At 38.2% G+C, this 17,747-nt stretch overlaps 1 protein-coding gene across 1 annotated transcript in view; it reads left to right on the top strand.

Moving 5' to 3' along the window:
- The window catches only part of DMD (dystrophin), a gene marked incomplete at both ends in the record, with an annotated part of 1,915,324 nt that overhangs the window by 806,363 nt on the left and 1,091,214 nt on the right, over positions 1–17,747 (top strand). The window contains 1 exon segment of the mRNA XM_084258879.1: positions 16,133–16,305. Coding sequence (XP_084115005.1) covers positions 16,133–16,305 — 173 coding nt within the window.

Here is a 17,747-nt window from a genome sequence, read left to right as displayed (position 1 = left end):
GGTGATACTGAGACAGCCCCAGTAAAAAATACAATTTTCACCATTTGCGGTGGTTTGCAAATGAAGTCTTCTGACTTGTGATCAACATCGATCATGTGTGCAACCACTAGGAAGTAAAAATATTTTCCTTTTTCCCTCATTCACTGCAGTGTCTGTAACTTCTACAGCAGTACATAGCACCTAGTAGGCACTCAGTGCACATCAGTTGAATGAATGACAGTCTAGTAAGTCCAAATGCAGACCCTGTGATCAAAGAGGACAGAACAATGTTAGTCTATCAGTGTTAAGAAAACAAACAAAATTAGCTTCTTTTATATTATTCCCCAGACACATGATTCCCAACAATCGATGTGCATCTACCAGTGTAGAGACATTCCACAAGGCTTATACATAATGAATTTTGAACCAGTCATTCATGAAAGTGTGTAGAGAGGAATGCACATGTAATTAAAATATTAGTAATGTTTTTTCCCAATCACTGAGCTTGTGTTGTATGGTCATAACATACAGTATGATAGAGGGCTAGGTGGCAAAGCACTGTATTTAAACTTAAAATATTTATTGGATTTAGACACTGAATCCAACTCTTTATAGTTGTGTCCTTGGGCAAGTGATAACATTTGTTAGTTTTGTTTTTTTAAACTTTGAAATTAGATCAATGATAATACCAGCCCTAGCCTGGTACTACTGTGAAGACAGAATAAAATCATGTTAAGATTATGTAGAAAAATTCTTGTAAAATGTATAATAATATAAATTTCAAGGTTTTTGAAACTCAAATTACTCATCAGACACCCCAAATCTTAAAAAAAAATATTGTAAATTAAACTTCCATATAAATATTCCTAAAAGCAAATTGCCTGTAAGAATGTGGTTAACCCTATAACATCAAATATTTATAAACTTTAAAAGATTAGCATAAAATGTACATAATGTATTTTCCAGATTTGTCAGATAGCCTAACACTAAAAGATTAGGTTTAAAGACAAAGATGAGAACATAGGCTTACAAGCATTTGCTTTTGATTAAAACTTCTATTAGAGAATCCTCCATATTTTCAATCACATTCCTTTACTATGTTTCCAAAGTTTAGTATTACTTATTCAGGGGTAAAATTTTCCATTCTTGTAGTCATTTTAGGTGCCAAATAAATTACTCACTTTGTTATATTACTCTTGAGGACAGAAATGCAAACTAAATCGTTCCAAGTTTCCATGCATCATAGGTTCTACCAAGAATAGGTGCTCTTTTATAGTTTGTTGTTATTTTGTTTGGAGTTTTTTTTTTTTTTTCGCTTTTTTTTTAAAGATTTCTTTATTTATTTATACAATAACCAGGGTTACAGGCCAGATGTGCAGGATGGTGAGAGGAGTCACCAGAGACAGATCGGGGAACAGAACAGGCAGACTGATGAAATACACTGCTGAGGGGAGCAGCGGGTGTGACAGGAGAGGTCTTCCACGCATGTGGGACCCTCGCTGGCCAGCTGGGATCGAACCAGCGCTGCAGAGGCTGCAGACAGCTTCACAGCGTGGCCCTCAACCGCCTGCGCCACCAGGAGAGGCCCTGGAGTTTTGTTTTTTTAATGAAATGTGTTGCATAGATTTTTTCCCCCTTGGTTCTATTTAGTCTTTTAAAATCTTTTGTTCTGAGTTCAAAACTATAATGTCAACTGTTTAAAAACATTGACATTCTAAGTGACAAAAGGCTTAATCAGTGGGTTTTTCTTTTAATTTTCTTTCGAATTTGTGATTTGTTATTTTTGTTGGTTTTGTTGTTTAATTTGATCATTTAAAAGAGCTAATCTGTATTCTTTTTCCTGCTTAACCTGCTAATCATGAAAATAATAACAGAGCATTCATTTGAGCCTGCATTTATATTCTGTGGGTCACAATGTTTAAATATTTGCAATTTCATATAGTGCAAATAACACAAGGACTTTTGCCATATTCCCCTTACTTCTGTGTCCTAATTCATATCATTAAATATTCTAAGGAGAAATAAATAACTGTCTAAGAAATCACAACAATTGATGAATATCAATTATTATCCAATTCCCAAATCTAATTTGCTAAAACTTAGGCAAAAGCCTAAAAATGTTCTTGTCAGAAGGGAAATCTTATGAGACTTTCAAAAAAGCAAAGGGAATGGAGTGTTGTGGTACTTCTCCAATGTGATGGCCTGTTTTGTTTCAATTTTTTTTAAAGATTTATTTATTTATCTATTTATTTACTTAGTTATTTATTTATTTATACAAGCAATGGGTACAGTCAGAAGCATGGGAGGGTGAGAGAATTCACCAGAGCCAGAGCGGGGAACAGAACAGGCAGACCGATGGAAATACACAGCTGAGGGGAGCAGCGGGCGAGGCAGGAGAGGTCTATTGTGCCATGTGGGGCCCTCGCTGGTGGCCGGGGATTGAACTGGCACTGCAGAGGCTGTGGGCAGCTTCGCAGCCCGTCGCTCAACCACTGTGCCATTAGGGGAGGCCCTTTCTTTCTTTCTTTTTTTTTTTTTTTAATTTATGTGATTAATTCAGAAAATTTGTATGGAAAAAGTAGTTTTGTTTTTCTATCCCACAAGTAAAACATTACTGAAAAACATATTTTTCCAACATTATCACTTTTAATCATTTATAAAATGGCCCTCAAAATGGCTAAGTATTTTTCCCACTTTTCAAAAAATATTATTACTTGCATTCATATGTGCAGATTTAATTACATTCTATCACGTATAGCAGTGCTCTGTGAACTTGCATGAGCACTCAGACTGGTTTTCAGTTCTTTATCAAAGTAATAAGATGCTTATGGTTGCATATTTACACAAGAGAAGCTAATATAAAATGAAAAGGAAAAGATCCTGTCCACATTCCCCAACCACATGCTTTGTGGGAATCAGTGTTTTAGGTTTTCCTGAATTGTTGATTTGCCTCAGAATTTGTCTCCATAAAACCTCCCTGCCCCTCCTCTGTTGAGATATACAAGATTTAAAAGCATGTCCTGGCTCTAAAATATTTGGAAACATGAATGCTCTATGTCTAATTTTCATTTTTATTTTTTTAAAGATTTATTTATTTATACATGCACTGGGTACAGTCAGAAGCGCGGGAGGGTGAGAGAATTCACCAGAGCCAGAGCAGGGAGCAGAGCAGGCAGAAGGACCGAAGTACACTGCTGAGGGGAGCAGCAGGCGGCAGGAGAGGTCTGTGCGCCATATGGGACCCTCCTCCAGTGGCCGGGGAGCAGCCGGGGATCGAACTTGTGCTGCAGAGGCTGTGGGCAGCTTTGCAACCCAGCGCTCAATCGCTGAACCACCAGGGAGGCCCTATGTCTAATTTTTAATGAGAAGAAAAGCATTTGCTTCTGCACAGCTCTCCTTTGCTATATTCAAGGCCATTTTTCTATCAAGATTTTCTGCAAAATGATTTAGATGATATGTACTAGGTGGTACAAAATGTACCCTATCACAAAATGACTTCTGAAATCTTTTCAGTTTAGCTGGAGCTGACGGGCTGGAATTCTCTTTGGGAACACTTGGAGCAGTGAAGTGCAGGTTGTTTTTTTTTTTTTTTTTTTTTTCATTTTTCTTGTTCTTCTTGATGTTCTTTGGCATCTGGGAAACTTGGACGGACATCATTCTGAATGAAGGACTTTTTTGTTAGGTGTCTGAAGTACTGTGAGGAAATCATGGAGAACCTTAGCCGGAAAATGTGGATGCACTTGTATTCCACTATTTACTCTAACAACTAAATATCTGGTTTAAAAGCAAAATAGAATATACAGGCAGATATCTGAATAGTTCACAACATCTGTTGGGGCCTTATGCTATCTGCAGTGGTTCAAAAACAATGTAACAAATACTCAAGGTTCAATGATTCCATTCAAATTGCATTTTCACATGCGAGTTAAGATTCAGAGCTTCAACTTAGCTTCTCACTTCAAATCAACAAATATTTATTAAAACTGAATACTGTACTTAGCACTCTAAAACAGAAATATAAGATGTGAGCCCTGCACTGGGATGATTTGTAATGTTAATTGAATACACATGTCGTAGTTATACAAACAAGTTTGAAATTAATAAAGGGAGGAAGGACATAATGTAGCCTAAATACATCGTATAAAGTATTTGTGTAACTGAAGTAATGAAGAGAGTGAAGCAATATGGAAAAGAGAAACTGAGAATAATTTTTGTAGAGGAGAAAGCTTTTGAATATCTGTGCTTTGAAAATAACTAGAATTTGGACACTTATTTGTTATGTGCCAGAAAATGCTGTGAATTCTTTACTTATGGTAAACCATCGCAACAATCCTATGAGGTAGGCATAATTATTTGGGGCGGAAGGATAGGCTATAAATTTAGTTAATTCTACTAAACAAACAGAAAATGAAATTACATCCCACAAGAGTCCAGTCAGTATCAGAATAGAATAACTCAGCCAAAAATCCTGTTAAGTTCCTAAATAATTCAAGTCAAAATGAATTTCAATCTGAGTTAACTTTCAATCAATAGGTTGACTGTTTTTCCTGTTCTCACTTACTGTTGTAGTCTCTCTTCTGTAATACTTTAAAGTAGCCATTTATTTTTATTTATTTATTTATTTACTTATTTATACAAGCACTGGGTACAGTCAGAAGTGCCGGAGGGTGAGAGAATTCACCAGAGCCAGAGGGGAGAACAGAGCAGGCAGACTGACGAAATACACTGCTAAGGGGAGCAGTGGGTAGCAGGTGAGGTCTGCGTGCCATGTGGGACCCTCGCCCAGTGGCCGGGTATTGAACCTGCTCTGCAGAGGCTGCAGGCAGCTTCGCAACCCAGAGCTCAACCGCTGCGCTACCAGGGAGGCCCTAAAGTAGTCATTTAAATGAATTTCCTGCTACTGATGCTGGACTCAGGACCTCCTCAGTCAGAATCATGCGTGGACTCTTATAAGGGTTAGAGGCACCTACGTGTAGTACCAACATCTCTTCCACATCTGAATTTCTGTGAGTTTAGAGATTGACCTTCCCCAAGCCTGGCTCTTGCTCCTGCTCAGCTCTCTAGTCATTCTAGCAAGGCCAAGAGAAGAGAAAAGGAAGCCAAACCTCACAACAGTGCAGAAACATCAGCCTCCCACACTGTCTACTCCAGCCAAGGAATTTGCTTATCATCCTCCATTACCCAACATTCTTGTGCCCAGATGAATCTGATGCTAGGCTTGCACCAACTGTTAAACAGCCCCAGCCCCAATCTTAAACACTTCCAGTTACATAAAGACTAAAAACAGAATTTCTGGCAGCTGACTTGCCAACCCGTTTGTGGGAAGAAGAAACTCCTCTTGCTCTCATGCTCAGACTTATGTGGCAAACAGATGGCAATAAAGAAGGACATCGACTGGCCAGTACTCTGTAACTGAACAGTTGGGTATTTGTGGCCCAGAGACTGATGTGATACCTAACCACTCCAGCCAAAAGAGATTAACAAGGATAGCATTTACTTTCCCACAGGCTTCAATAAGTTCATGAACCACCTACGTACAGCCCTCCCCTGGCATGCACTGCCCACCGAAGCGGAGAGGGGTAAGAAGGAGGTGACACATCCCTGCTGTGAGAGCAATCTGTATGTCCACTCTCTGTGAGCCAGTCCCTGGAGGTGGGTTCAGCACCTGGAGGCAGGCTCCCCACCCCACTGGGCTGGCTGAACTGTTTGTTCACCATGTTGATTTTAGCATCTTGTGTCTCTGTGTCTTCCTATGGCACCCAGGACAAGTGGTGCTGGAGCTTACAGGCACCAAGGAAGTCAGGTGGATAACTTGTCCACCTATGCTTTAGAGAAATAATGGGAAAATTCTGCGGATCACTCTCCCATTTATAAAGGTAGTAAATGTGCCAGGTTTTTCCACTGTGTTGTAAGCTACGTAGTGCAAATCAACATCTGTGAGCATCTTCCTATACCTTCCTGTCTTGTTCTGGCAAATGTTGGATTTGCTCAGCTATGACAGTCAGCTTGTTGGTGGTATTTGCTCACATGAGTTCATCAGCCTTCTGCATCTGCTTTGTGGGCACCCTGAGGTCTAAGGGCACACTCTAGTGAGGCCGAGAGAAGAGACCTTGCTGGAGTGGTAGGTACTCACTAGAGCTGACAGAGTTCCTTGGTTCTAGTGACTTCCTCCATCTGCCCTGGCCTTACTGCTTCCTCTGTGACCGGCACTCCATCCCTCTCAGAGTAAACAGGGAACTTCTTTTGACCACAAGGTCCTTTTTGAGTTGTCCACTCCATTTTTTTTCCCTCTCTCAGCTAAGGCTGATACTGTCTGGTTCATGTGTCTATACCAATAAACACCTCCTTATGTTCTTTGATCCTTCTAGAAACACTCCCGTGCCAGGACCTTTATACTGGCTTTGCATTTCTGTAATGTTCTTCCCAGAATGTTCTTCCCTGATTATTCTTCACATGGTTAACTCCTTCATTTCCTTTAGGTGTTCACTTAAAAATCACCTTTTCATTAAATTCTTCCCTGACCTTCCTAATTAAAATCCCATCCCCCATTCATATATTTCATAACCTCCTTCCCTGCTTTATTGTTCCTCCTCCGCTCTGTTAGCTAACAGATGTGTAATTTATTCATTTATTGCGTTTACGTCCTTCCCCGCAGCAGAAGATGAGATTCATGAGGGCAGGACTTTGCCTTTCTCTCTCACCGTTATATTTCCAGTATATAGATAATGTATGGTGCATGGTAGGTTTTCCACAGATATTTTTTGAGCTAGTGGATGAAAAAAGAAATTATATAGTTTTCAGAGAATTACAGGAAAAAAATGACATAATAGAACTAGGTAAGACTCAGGAGGCAAAAGGGCTATTTGATTGTTACAGGACAGGGAGAGGTGCCCTAGAACCCCCAAACTTTCACACTCTAAATAGGTTCTGCCATCCACCATATCAAGACAAAACATACAAGACCTTTAATGGAAAGGAACTTTTATAAAATTAGTGTGTGATACAAAAAAGACAAAGAATATAATTTCCAATTCCAGTACCCAAAGTTACCCATCCCCTCATGGCTGAAAGTGCAGCTTCTTCACATGTCTCTCTGCTCCATGTGCCTCCTCCAGGTCTCCTTCTGGCTCTCCGTCCTACTTCCTTCCTTCCCCAGTCTCTTCTCCAGCTTATTCTCCTTCCTGCTCAGCTTCACCGTCCCTTGGGTGGCCAGGGAACCTGGAACCTCCCCTTTCCCTGGGCACCACCCTGTTATATGATGAGGACTCTGTTTGACCATACTGAATGAAGGCTGCAGAATGAAAATATGCAATAAATAGCAAATATGCAATAAGCTATTAGTGAACACATAAATATAAATTTCCTCAAGGAGGTCACTATATTAAAAATGTGAGAATCAGGTGCTTATAACCATTGGCTCACGTGAGTCATTTTGAGAAATGAAAAGTGAGGATCCACTACAAAACAATTTTGTATTTTTTTTTTAAAAATTAAGTTCAAATTATTTCACAGAAGATTATTTAAATATGGAAGTGACTTTAAGGAGAAAACACACTAAACCAGCAATTGGTTTTATTTTAGCTTTAGTTTATGGTTTAAATATCTGAAACTATATTGTTTGACTTTTAAATTAGTTTTTTACAAGATTTATTTATTTAGGTATACAAGAACTGGGGTGTAGGTCAGAGGTGTGGCAGGCGAGAGGATTCACCAGAGAGAGAGCTGGGAGCAGAACTGGCAGATCCACAGAAATACACTGCTGAGGGGAGCAGTGGGCGAGACAGGAGAGGTTTTCTGCTCCATGTCAGTTAGCTCCCTGGCCGCAGATGGAATTTGTGCCCCAGTGGCTGGTGATAGCTTGATAGAGCTGAGACTTCAGCCCCTGGCTATTACTTATAAATTTAACATACTTACATATTTTAATAAAATTAAATAATTGAATATTCATTTCATAAAATGAATAAACAGTGACTAATATCCAATTAATGGCTTTAACACATCTTTGCAAACATTGAAACTTTTAAATAATATAGTTCTGTAAAAAAAAAACAAATTTGAAAAATAAAACTTTATTTTAATGTATTATATTTATTTTTAATTGAAGTAAGTAATATTGGGACACCACCTTTAGGTATTACCACAATATTGTGTCTATCACCCACTCACCCCTGTCCTACCACATTGGTGTTTCAGACCTGTAGTCAGCTACAAAGGGTTAGTCTTTAAGCTTGCCTTTATCTGACTAAAGAAAAGAAACTTTAAAATAGTAGACACAATTTCAGATTAATGTTTGTATATACATCCCACAGTCAATGTATTATTTAAAATCCTACCTTGGTAAGACTTGTGACATGTACAGATTGTTTGAGCTGGTTATTTGAGGTCATGTGTTGTTTTTGGTATAAAAGAGGACTAAAGGCACCTGCAAATTATATCCTCATTTTTTAAAAAAGGATTTTTTTTAAAGATTTATTTATTTATTTATACAAGCACTGGGTACAGTCAGAAGCACGGTAGGTTGAGAGAATTCACCAGAGCGAGGAGCAGAGCAGGCAGAAGGACCGAAGTACACTGCTGAGGGGTACAGTGGGTGGCAGGAGTGGTCTGTGTGCCATGTGGGACCCTCGCCAGCGGCCAGGGATCGAACCGGCGCTGCAGAGGCTGCAGGCAGCTTCTCAACCCAGCACTCAACCGCTGTGCCACCGGGGAGGCCCTAGGCATCCTCATTTTTTAATTGTGTGCTGACTTTAAGCAAGTATTGAATTGAATTTTATGTTTTGTATGTATGGGATGGCCATTCATTCTCAAGACCAAACAGAAATAATGTTCTTTTTAAATACTAAAAATCGTATGGACACTTTTCATAGTTTTTGTGAAACAAAGAACTTAGCTGTAGGTAGGAAATGATGTTAAAAATTCAATGCATTCTTTTATATAAGGTTATTTGCAATGAAAGTGATTAACAATGAGTTCAATTTATCAGGTATCATTTGTCGCCCTACTGTAGCTTGCTCAGTTTCTGGAATATCTACTTTGACATTCATACAAATAGCTTTCCCTTGTAGGTGGGTAAAGGCATGCTCTGTAATGAAACATTCTGACATCAAGGGAGTAGTTGTCGCTTTACATTAACTGGAAGAAAAACTAAGCAGCAGAAATCTGCCCCTTATGATAGAGAACAGACCATAGTTAATTTAAGACTTACTTGAGAGCTTTATCTCAACCTGATTAGTTGGCAAATAGGTCCCTTGTTTGGTTCCCTAGATAAATTGTCTGTAGTCTCTAGTTTCTCTTTTTACCTGATAGAAGGCACTCATTACACGATCCTTGAATAAATAAAATCCTTTTAAATTCGGATCGTTTGTGTTATGAATCTCCTTTGAAAACTAGCTCTTTCTTTCAACGATACACATGTTTTCAAATAGTCTTGAACTCACAGCTGAGGTCTGTGTTATTTTGTGCTATCAATGCAATCTTATTTAACAATAGGCTTTACAGATAGAAATACAACTTAAAGGCCTCTAGTTCATCAACTTCTATTTTTCTGTACTTTACATATTCAGATTTCATCTTTCACCTGTGGACATTACTTTTCCAATTTTTCTCTATTAAGAGTATACATAAGGTCTTTAACTTATTTGATTTTATAAACCAATGATGCTAGTTTACACTATTAAGTATTTAAATGATATAAACCCATGTACAAATGTCCTCCAGAAATTTAAATTTCTTTTGCAGGAAGAGTGGCTGACATCTTAAAGAATTGGAATTGGGGGGTGGGGAAACCAACTCATAGGGGCATGTCGAAATTAAGAAAAAGTTAACATAAAAAGGAGGTACTTTATCATTTTGCCATCACATTTTCAGATAAGATAAAGAACTATTCAGGGGTAGAAATGGAAATATTAGATTCTGTAGTGATCTCAGGGATTTTTCTATCACCATAGCAACTATAGGAACTATGGTTTCATTTTTAGGGGGTCAGAAACTATAAAGATCACTTATTTCTAGACAAACTAAAATGGTAAAAAGCTATAAAAGATCTCATCTCTAACTTTAAACTATCGAAACTGCTACAGAATTTTCTTTGGTGCATATACCATTTTTCTGTGTGCAATGCCTCAGGGATGAAAGTATGTGTAGAGACTTTCAAAAGGATTTCCTGGATTCCAGCCAATTTTGACAGCATTCTCTGAGAATGCACCAAGGAGCTATTATCTAGATATCCAGGGAGTGTGACATCCCCTGCCCCAGTTTTTGCTTTTTGCTTTCCTGGTTTAACATAGGAAGTTTTCCTGCCTTTGCAACATGCTGCCCAGCATTGCGAAAACCATTCATAACTTGATTCTGAGTAATTCTACCACTTTCCAGAGAATTGGGAGTTCTCCAGAGATTCAGATTAAAACCAGGAAGCTTTGCAAGCTCAAATCCTCAGAGATACAGAGAGAGAGAGAGACAGAGGCAGTCAATGGAGGGGGTGGAGGGAAAGGGAGAGAAAACACACATACAGATATGCAAAACAGCCCCACATCAAAGACATACTGTATTACTTTTATTCTGGTGGGAAATTGAAATTTCCCCCCATAGGGAATTACAGCTATTTATTTTTAGTGTTTGGGCTCACAATGAACAGGAAAATGTGGCTGGTTGCCCCGATGTGAATTTAAGTAATCAGCCTGTCACTCAGCTGCCTGCTGGGTATCAAGTGAAGAACCAGTCAGAGTTCTAGCCCCTGGGCTGACAGCCACACTAAAATGAAGACCAGGACTTAAGTCATCAGGAGTTGAGCCTGTGCAAATGCTGGTGCAATCAGGCTGCCCGGGTCAGTCAAGTTCATAGAAACAGCAACGAAGTCATGTGGGTGCATGTTCCTAGCACCTGATCTAATCAAGTCAGTGGGAGAGCCCTAAATACTCCTAAGATTTCAAGCTCAGAGGCATCAGAGAATGGTAATTGGATTTTGCCAGGTGAATGCTAGAAAAATAAAGACTGTAAGAGGCATGCTTCACTCCAGTGACTTCCAGAGCACTGCTAACATATACCAGATCTACTCTATCTTTGAGTGGATCTTACTTTTGTTTTATCAGTTTTATTTTTATTAGCAGTAAACTTTTCTTCAATAAAAAGCTGTCTTCTGTCAAATAAAGTGAACCACAATGTAGCAGTACAAAGCTATTTTCAATTTTGTAGTGAAAAAGGATGACAGTAGAAGACAGTCTGCTCCGTCCACATTTATATTTTCACACTTTCGAGATGCTGAAATTGCTCTTGATAAGATCGCCAATGACTTCCTAAATTGCCACAGTCGACTTTTCACTCCTGTTCCTACTTGTATTTGACTTGTTGGCAGCTCCCTCCCCGGGCTAGCCTTTCTTCCCTTGGCTTTGAAACACTTTACTCTTCTGATTTTTTATGAGGTCGGATGAGAATGACTGGGCATATTCACCTCCTTTCTCAGACTCTGCTTTCCAGTGACCTTCATCCTTAGACAACCTTTCCTCTCTAAAAACCTTTCTCAGCCATTTGACAATGTCTTATGCAACAAAAGAATGCCTAATACAATAAACCAATGACTAGCAATCTGTTTGTAACAGCGTAGAAGACAATTTTAACCTTCATGCCTCCAGATAAGTCACCACAGGGTAGTTCTATGTTTGCATTCCTTTCTTTCCTTCATATAGTCATACTTGACCTTCAGAAGTACTGCTACCACAAAGTTAAATTGAGGGGTTTACCAAAAAACATAAATGAAGCCTTCTAATCCAAAAGCTTGCATGGACTCAAAGAAAGCACCTTGAAATTTTAGAGATAATCTCTTTCTGAAATTAATTCACATCAACCCTAATCATTGTGTCTTGCCCTGTGTTTAGCTGGTTTGCAAGACCTGAGAACATAACTGATGCTATTCTTTTTAGGTTTCTATTGTAAGCTTTGACATTTAACCTTTATAAGTGACATTTTTCATATCCTCACCCATTTCTATTGCTTAGTTCTACACCTTAAGGCAAGTCCTCATGCACCATAGTCCTTAAGTCCTAGAAAGAGGTGTGAAAACCCTCTAAGATCTACCCATGACCTCTCTACTGCTGCCCTATCTGACATGGCCCCTTTGCCTCAGTCTGTCATCTGGAAGCTTATTCTCCACCTCATAAGTGGTTAAAACCGCCTCAATCTTGTCTGAAAGTTTGGTATGATTATTTCTTTTATTGGGACTTGTTATATTTTTATATCTATGTTTGTTTATCCTTAGAGGCAGATCTCTGGGTCAGAGGCCACATCATTCATTATTTGAGAACAGTTTAGTGCCTGTCCCTATGCCTCAAGTCCCCTTGGGACAATTCAATGAGGACCAGGTGTTTGTGCATGCAGGTTGCACAGGGGACAAACCCTAAACTATGACTATCAGAGCAGTCATCTGGCACATGAGAGAGAGCATGAGATTGTGGATGGTCTTTTTTCTGGAATGTTTGGGCATTTTCACCTCCTGGAATGTGAACAAATGGGAACAAATCTTCTCCAGGGGGAGGGGCAGGTCTAGGCCTATTAGGTCCCAGAAATAAGTTGGAATGTAAGCACAGAAATCTGTGACAGTTAAGTTTGTAAGACTTTCTGAAGTAATGCAATGTAAAACGCGAAGGTATGTTTGCTATTCAGTCATTCTTTAACCCAGTTGCCAATGCTCACTGCTCAGAAAGCCAGACATACAAAAATGTGAAAATAGGTATGGCCAAGTACAATTGTCATCTCATTCTCCTTAAAATCTGAGTTTGATACCCAGTGCCCCAGAGACTTCTCAGTATGCTCATGCCCCAAATTGAACTCATCACTTACACACACACACACACACACACACACCCCAGACAGGCTTACACACATGAACCCTGTTCATTCATCTGAAAATCTTTTATTCATTGACACCACGCTTGTTCTGGATGCCCGGATCAGAAACAAGAGTTTTTATCTGAGTTTTTCTTCTCCTAAATCCCTTTCTCAATTCAACTCAAGTACCGATAGCAACTAAATTAATTGCTATCACATTAATTTCTGTTAATTGTGTAGGTGTGTTAATGATATTATGGATATATTTATTTAAAAGAGTATTTATTAGAAATATATACCAATTTGTTTCAAAGTGCTCTCCTTAAGGAGGTGAATGTGTGGGAGTACTATGAAACAAGTTTGTCTGTGACTTAAGTGTTGGCTATGGATTATAGATTCTTGGAGCTCCTTTGTAATATTTCCTACTTTTGTATATATTTAAAATGTTCAGTAAATTTTTCATCATGATTCCACACTGGGTCATTAATTATTTCCAGGATTTTCAAAGCATATTACTCAACATGCCCAACCTGTTTCTTGAACCATCTTCCCGTATCCTCTACTTTTCCAAAAAATTGACTGAATTTGACTGCTAGTAGTCCCTGTCTTTGTGTATTACCTGCTAAATGCAATATCCTTCCCACTTCAAGTCTTCATTTATGGTTACCACAAATTGCACTGCCTTTGCGAACACTTTCCTGAGCTTTTGACCAAATATGAGACAGGATTCATTCCTTCTGTAAACTTCTTCGAAAGGTTTGGTACCATTTAGACCATTCATCAAATCCTTTCTTGTCCTCTAGTTGGGGTTCTGCACTTCTATTCCTCCTTTCAGTTACACCAGTCCCTCCTCCTTACCGCAATAAGCTATTTGTATAAATTCTTAAAAACAAATAAAACTGTGCTTCACCTACATTTGCTTTTTATTCATTGTTCCTGTACATGAAGAGCTCATTAAATATTTGTTCAGGTGACTTGTCTATGATAGATGAGCAAAGTAACACAATTCATACTACCAAGACTAGCAAAATATGTAATTTTGTAGTAAATTTGTTTGAGAATCAGTATTTTTAAGTTTTTTTTTACATAATGATTTGTAGTATGTGATTTTTTCCTTTAAATATAATCTAGATAAAAAGATAGAGTTACTGTATGGGAAACATTCACTCAACAAAGAAGCACTGAGCATGTGCCATATATCAAGATCAGGTTTGAGCTTTGGAAACCTAATAAAGAATAATAATATCCCTGTACTCATAGGTCTAGTTTAGTCATGTAGACAGACCACCCACCAGATATATAATCTAATGTCAGTCATAAATGCCATGAAGAAAAATGAATACTGTAGGAAATACAGAGTGTTTGGGGTACTATTTAAAATAGAGTGGTAGAGAAGTCTCCTCTGAGATGACAGTGAAGTCAGGCAACCAACCATGTAAGTATCTCAGCAGGGAGAAATATTTTTGGCAAAGAGAAAAACCTTGCCCAGGGTGCAGACACCTTGAAGTGAGCGTATGGTTGGGATACAAGGAAGACAGAAGCAAATGAGGCTGAGACGATGCAGAGTCATAGAAGACTAGGAAAAGATAGGATTAGACTGGTACACAGCATACAGCTGAGTCGCACAAAGCTTGACAGTCATGGTAATAGTCATGGTTTGGTTTAGGAGTCATTGGAGTGTTTCAAGCAGAGGAGTAATAGGATCTGATTAATGTTGTTCAAGAATTTCTTTGACGGGCATTCCCTGGTGGCACAGCTTTTGAGCACTGGGTTGCAAAGCTGCCCGCAGACTCTGCAGCGCCGGTTCGATCCCCGGCCACCGGTGAGGTTCCCACATGGTGTGACAGACCTCTCCTGCTGAGCCTGCTGCTCCCCTCAGCAGTGTATTTCATCAGTCTGCCTGTTCTGCTCCCCGCTCTGGCTCTAGTGAATTCTCTCACTCTCCCGCGCTTGTGACTGTACCCAGTGCTTGTATAAATAAATCTTTTTTTTAAAAAAAAAGAATTTCTTTGGCTCTTATATGGAAAGTTGACTGGGAAGAGGAGCAAGACTGAAAATAGGAAAATCATTTAGGTAGCTATTGTAAGAATTTAGATGAGATATGATATTAGCTTATAGCACAGCTATAACAAGAGAGGTACTGGGAAATAGTCAAATTTTGGACACATTTTCTGGAAATAGAACCAGAACCATTGTCCAATGAATACTAAAGATTAAAAAGGAAAGATAATGGATCATTCCAAAGTTGTCAACCTGAATAACTACTAATTGATATGTTTATTGAAATGGAGAAAACTGTAGGGGAGGAAGGATCAGACAATGTGATTCACTATTTTGTTTGTGCTCTATTGTTTGAGATGTTCATGAGACATTTGAGTATTGAGAAAGTATTTACCCAAAGGACACAGAAACATCAATTCCAAAGAGCACCTGCACCCCTATGTTTATAGCAGGACTATTTACAATAGCTAAGCTTTGGAAACAACCCAAATGCCCAAAAATAGATGACTGGATCAAGTAGATGTGGTACATATACACCATGGAATATTATTCATCATTCAAAAAAGATAAACACATGCAATTTGCAGCAACATGAATGGAGCTGGAAGGTCTCATGCTCAGCGAAATAAACCAGAAAGAAAAAGAAAAATAACGGATGGTCTCACTCATAGCAGGAATCTAGAAAACTTAAATAAGGGACCAGGAAAAAGAATAACTATAAGAAAGAAAATATCAAAATCAACAAACTATGAACCAGGGACACTCTATGGGGCGTGGGGGGCAGGGAAAGGAGGGATTTGGGTCAAAATAAGGGGGTTGCAATTATATGGGGAATATAAAACTAAAATTTAAATTAAAAAAAAAGAAAGAAGTTGGATATGTGAGTCAGGGGTTCAGTTGAGGTCAGGGCTGGAGAGGGAGATTTGGGAGTCATTATCATATAGAGGTTATTAAGGTTTTGGGACCAAGTGGGAGGGAGTATGTAAAGAGAAGGAAAGAAGTGTGTAAGCTAAGCTAGAATGCTCCAATTTTAAGAGATTAGTAAGAGGATAAAGATCCAAGAAAGGAAATGGAGTTAAGGTTACAGGAGGCAAATGGAGACAGTGTTTTAAGGAGGGAGTCATCAACTATATGAAGACGATTCAATCGTAGCCATTGAATTTGGGCATGTGGAAATCAGTGGACTTCTGAACTGATGAATTCTAAAAGTCAACAATCAAGAATTGCAAGACTTTTTGTTACTACTGGGGGCTATATGTTTTCTTTTTTTTTTTCCCTCTTTCCATGGAGAGCTGATACATTTCTGATTTGTTTTGAAATTTCAATATTACAGAATATAAAAGAAAACATGCAACAAATCTCAGGTCGGATTGATGTTATTCATAATAAGAAGACAGCAGCTCTGCAAAGCGCCACACCCGCAGAAAGGGCGAAGTTACAAGAAGCTCTCTCCCAGCTTGATTTCCAATGGGAAAAAGTCAGCAAAATGTACAAGGACCGACAAGGGTAGGTAGTCCTTTTATTTTACTGAATAATTGCACCTGTTTTTAGGGAACTCTAGAGTTAATTTCCATGTTCCACATGGAAAAAATAGCAAGGCAGGGAGAAAAGGAGTGAGAAGTATTACTCTCATTGGAAAAAGGTAAGTGGAGTGAGCATGACTGATGATGAAAAGTTCAGACTGATGAGCTGAATTCTAGAAATTACTCTGTACTGGATAGCATTGAAGCACTATATTATTCTGTAAAATTTTAGGTAATGTTAAAACAAGTTTGGTCACTTCATTGAGGTGACTTAAAGAAGTGAAAAACAAAATATATATCTTTGTGAATATGGCATCTTATAACTTATAGCAGTTTGAAACTTAGATTAATATGTCTGTGCTTTTTCTTTCATTGTTTCAGAAATAATAGTTTACATTTTGAAGTCCCCTCACTTTTTTATTATGGCTAGAAGGAATTTGTTTAGTTGATTTAAAATATTTTTAGTGGTTACCTTGATTAAAATATCTTTTTTTAACCTCATTTTTAAAAATCCACATTCTCTATTTAGCCACCCATCACAGGAAAGTATTATTTTTCCAACTTTATGTTAAAGGCAATAAAATTCTAATAGTTTAAACAAATGTTTCAAAGATTAGTGGTCTCAAGACAGTTTTTAAAGACAGTTTCTTCATTATTCACAGAGGAAATCAAATCATTTGTTTAATAATTATAGTGAATCTCCTTAATATCTTTCACATCTGGCCATTTCTAAGTGTCTTTATTTCTGTTTTAGTTCTTTGTTTACTACATTAGTTTCCTGCGCCAATACATGAGGCAAAAAGTTTGGTTATCTTCAGGGATCATCCTTACTTTAATCCTAATTATCTTTTATTCAGAGTTGTTTTGATTTTATTTTAAGTGTAAGAATTTCAGTTCTATAATCTCATTCTTCTTTGGATAAAGTCCACTCATTCATTAGGCATGCCCAGCCTTCACCAGAGCCCAGCTCACCTGGTCAGCCTCACTCCTTGTTATTTCCTGCAATATGATATTGATTTGAACATTCCCAGTTTTTCTGTCTCCAATTTGACCTAACTATTCTTCAAGCCTCACCTGTGATATTGTTTCCTTCTTAAAGTCCTACAGCTATTAGTTGATCATAAAGTCTGCAAACAGGTATTATTTTAATATGTAATACACTATGTCAATATACTGTTTATGTATTTACAAATGTTGCCAGATGTGGAGGTCACCTATCCGTACATGTTTCAAGGTATTCTGCTTCTAGAATTTACTACATAGTAATCGTTTTTATTTATTATTATTATTATATTTTTACTTTTCTGCCCTGGGCACAAGTTCCTTAAAGAAAAGGCTATGATCTATTTTAAGTGATTTGCTCAGGAATAATACATTACTGAGCACAAAGCAGATTTTCAGTGTGTCTGAATTCAAGCCTGGTCC

The sequence above is a fragment of the Talpa europaea genome, assembly GCF_964194135.1.
Source record: "Talpa europaea genome assembly, chromosome: X".
NCBI lineage: Eukaryota > Metazoa > Chordata > Mammalia > Eulipotyphla > Talpidae > Talpa > Talpa europaea.
This window is presented reverse-complemented; position numbering and strand designations above follow the sequence as displayed.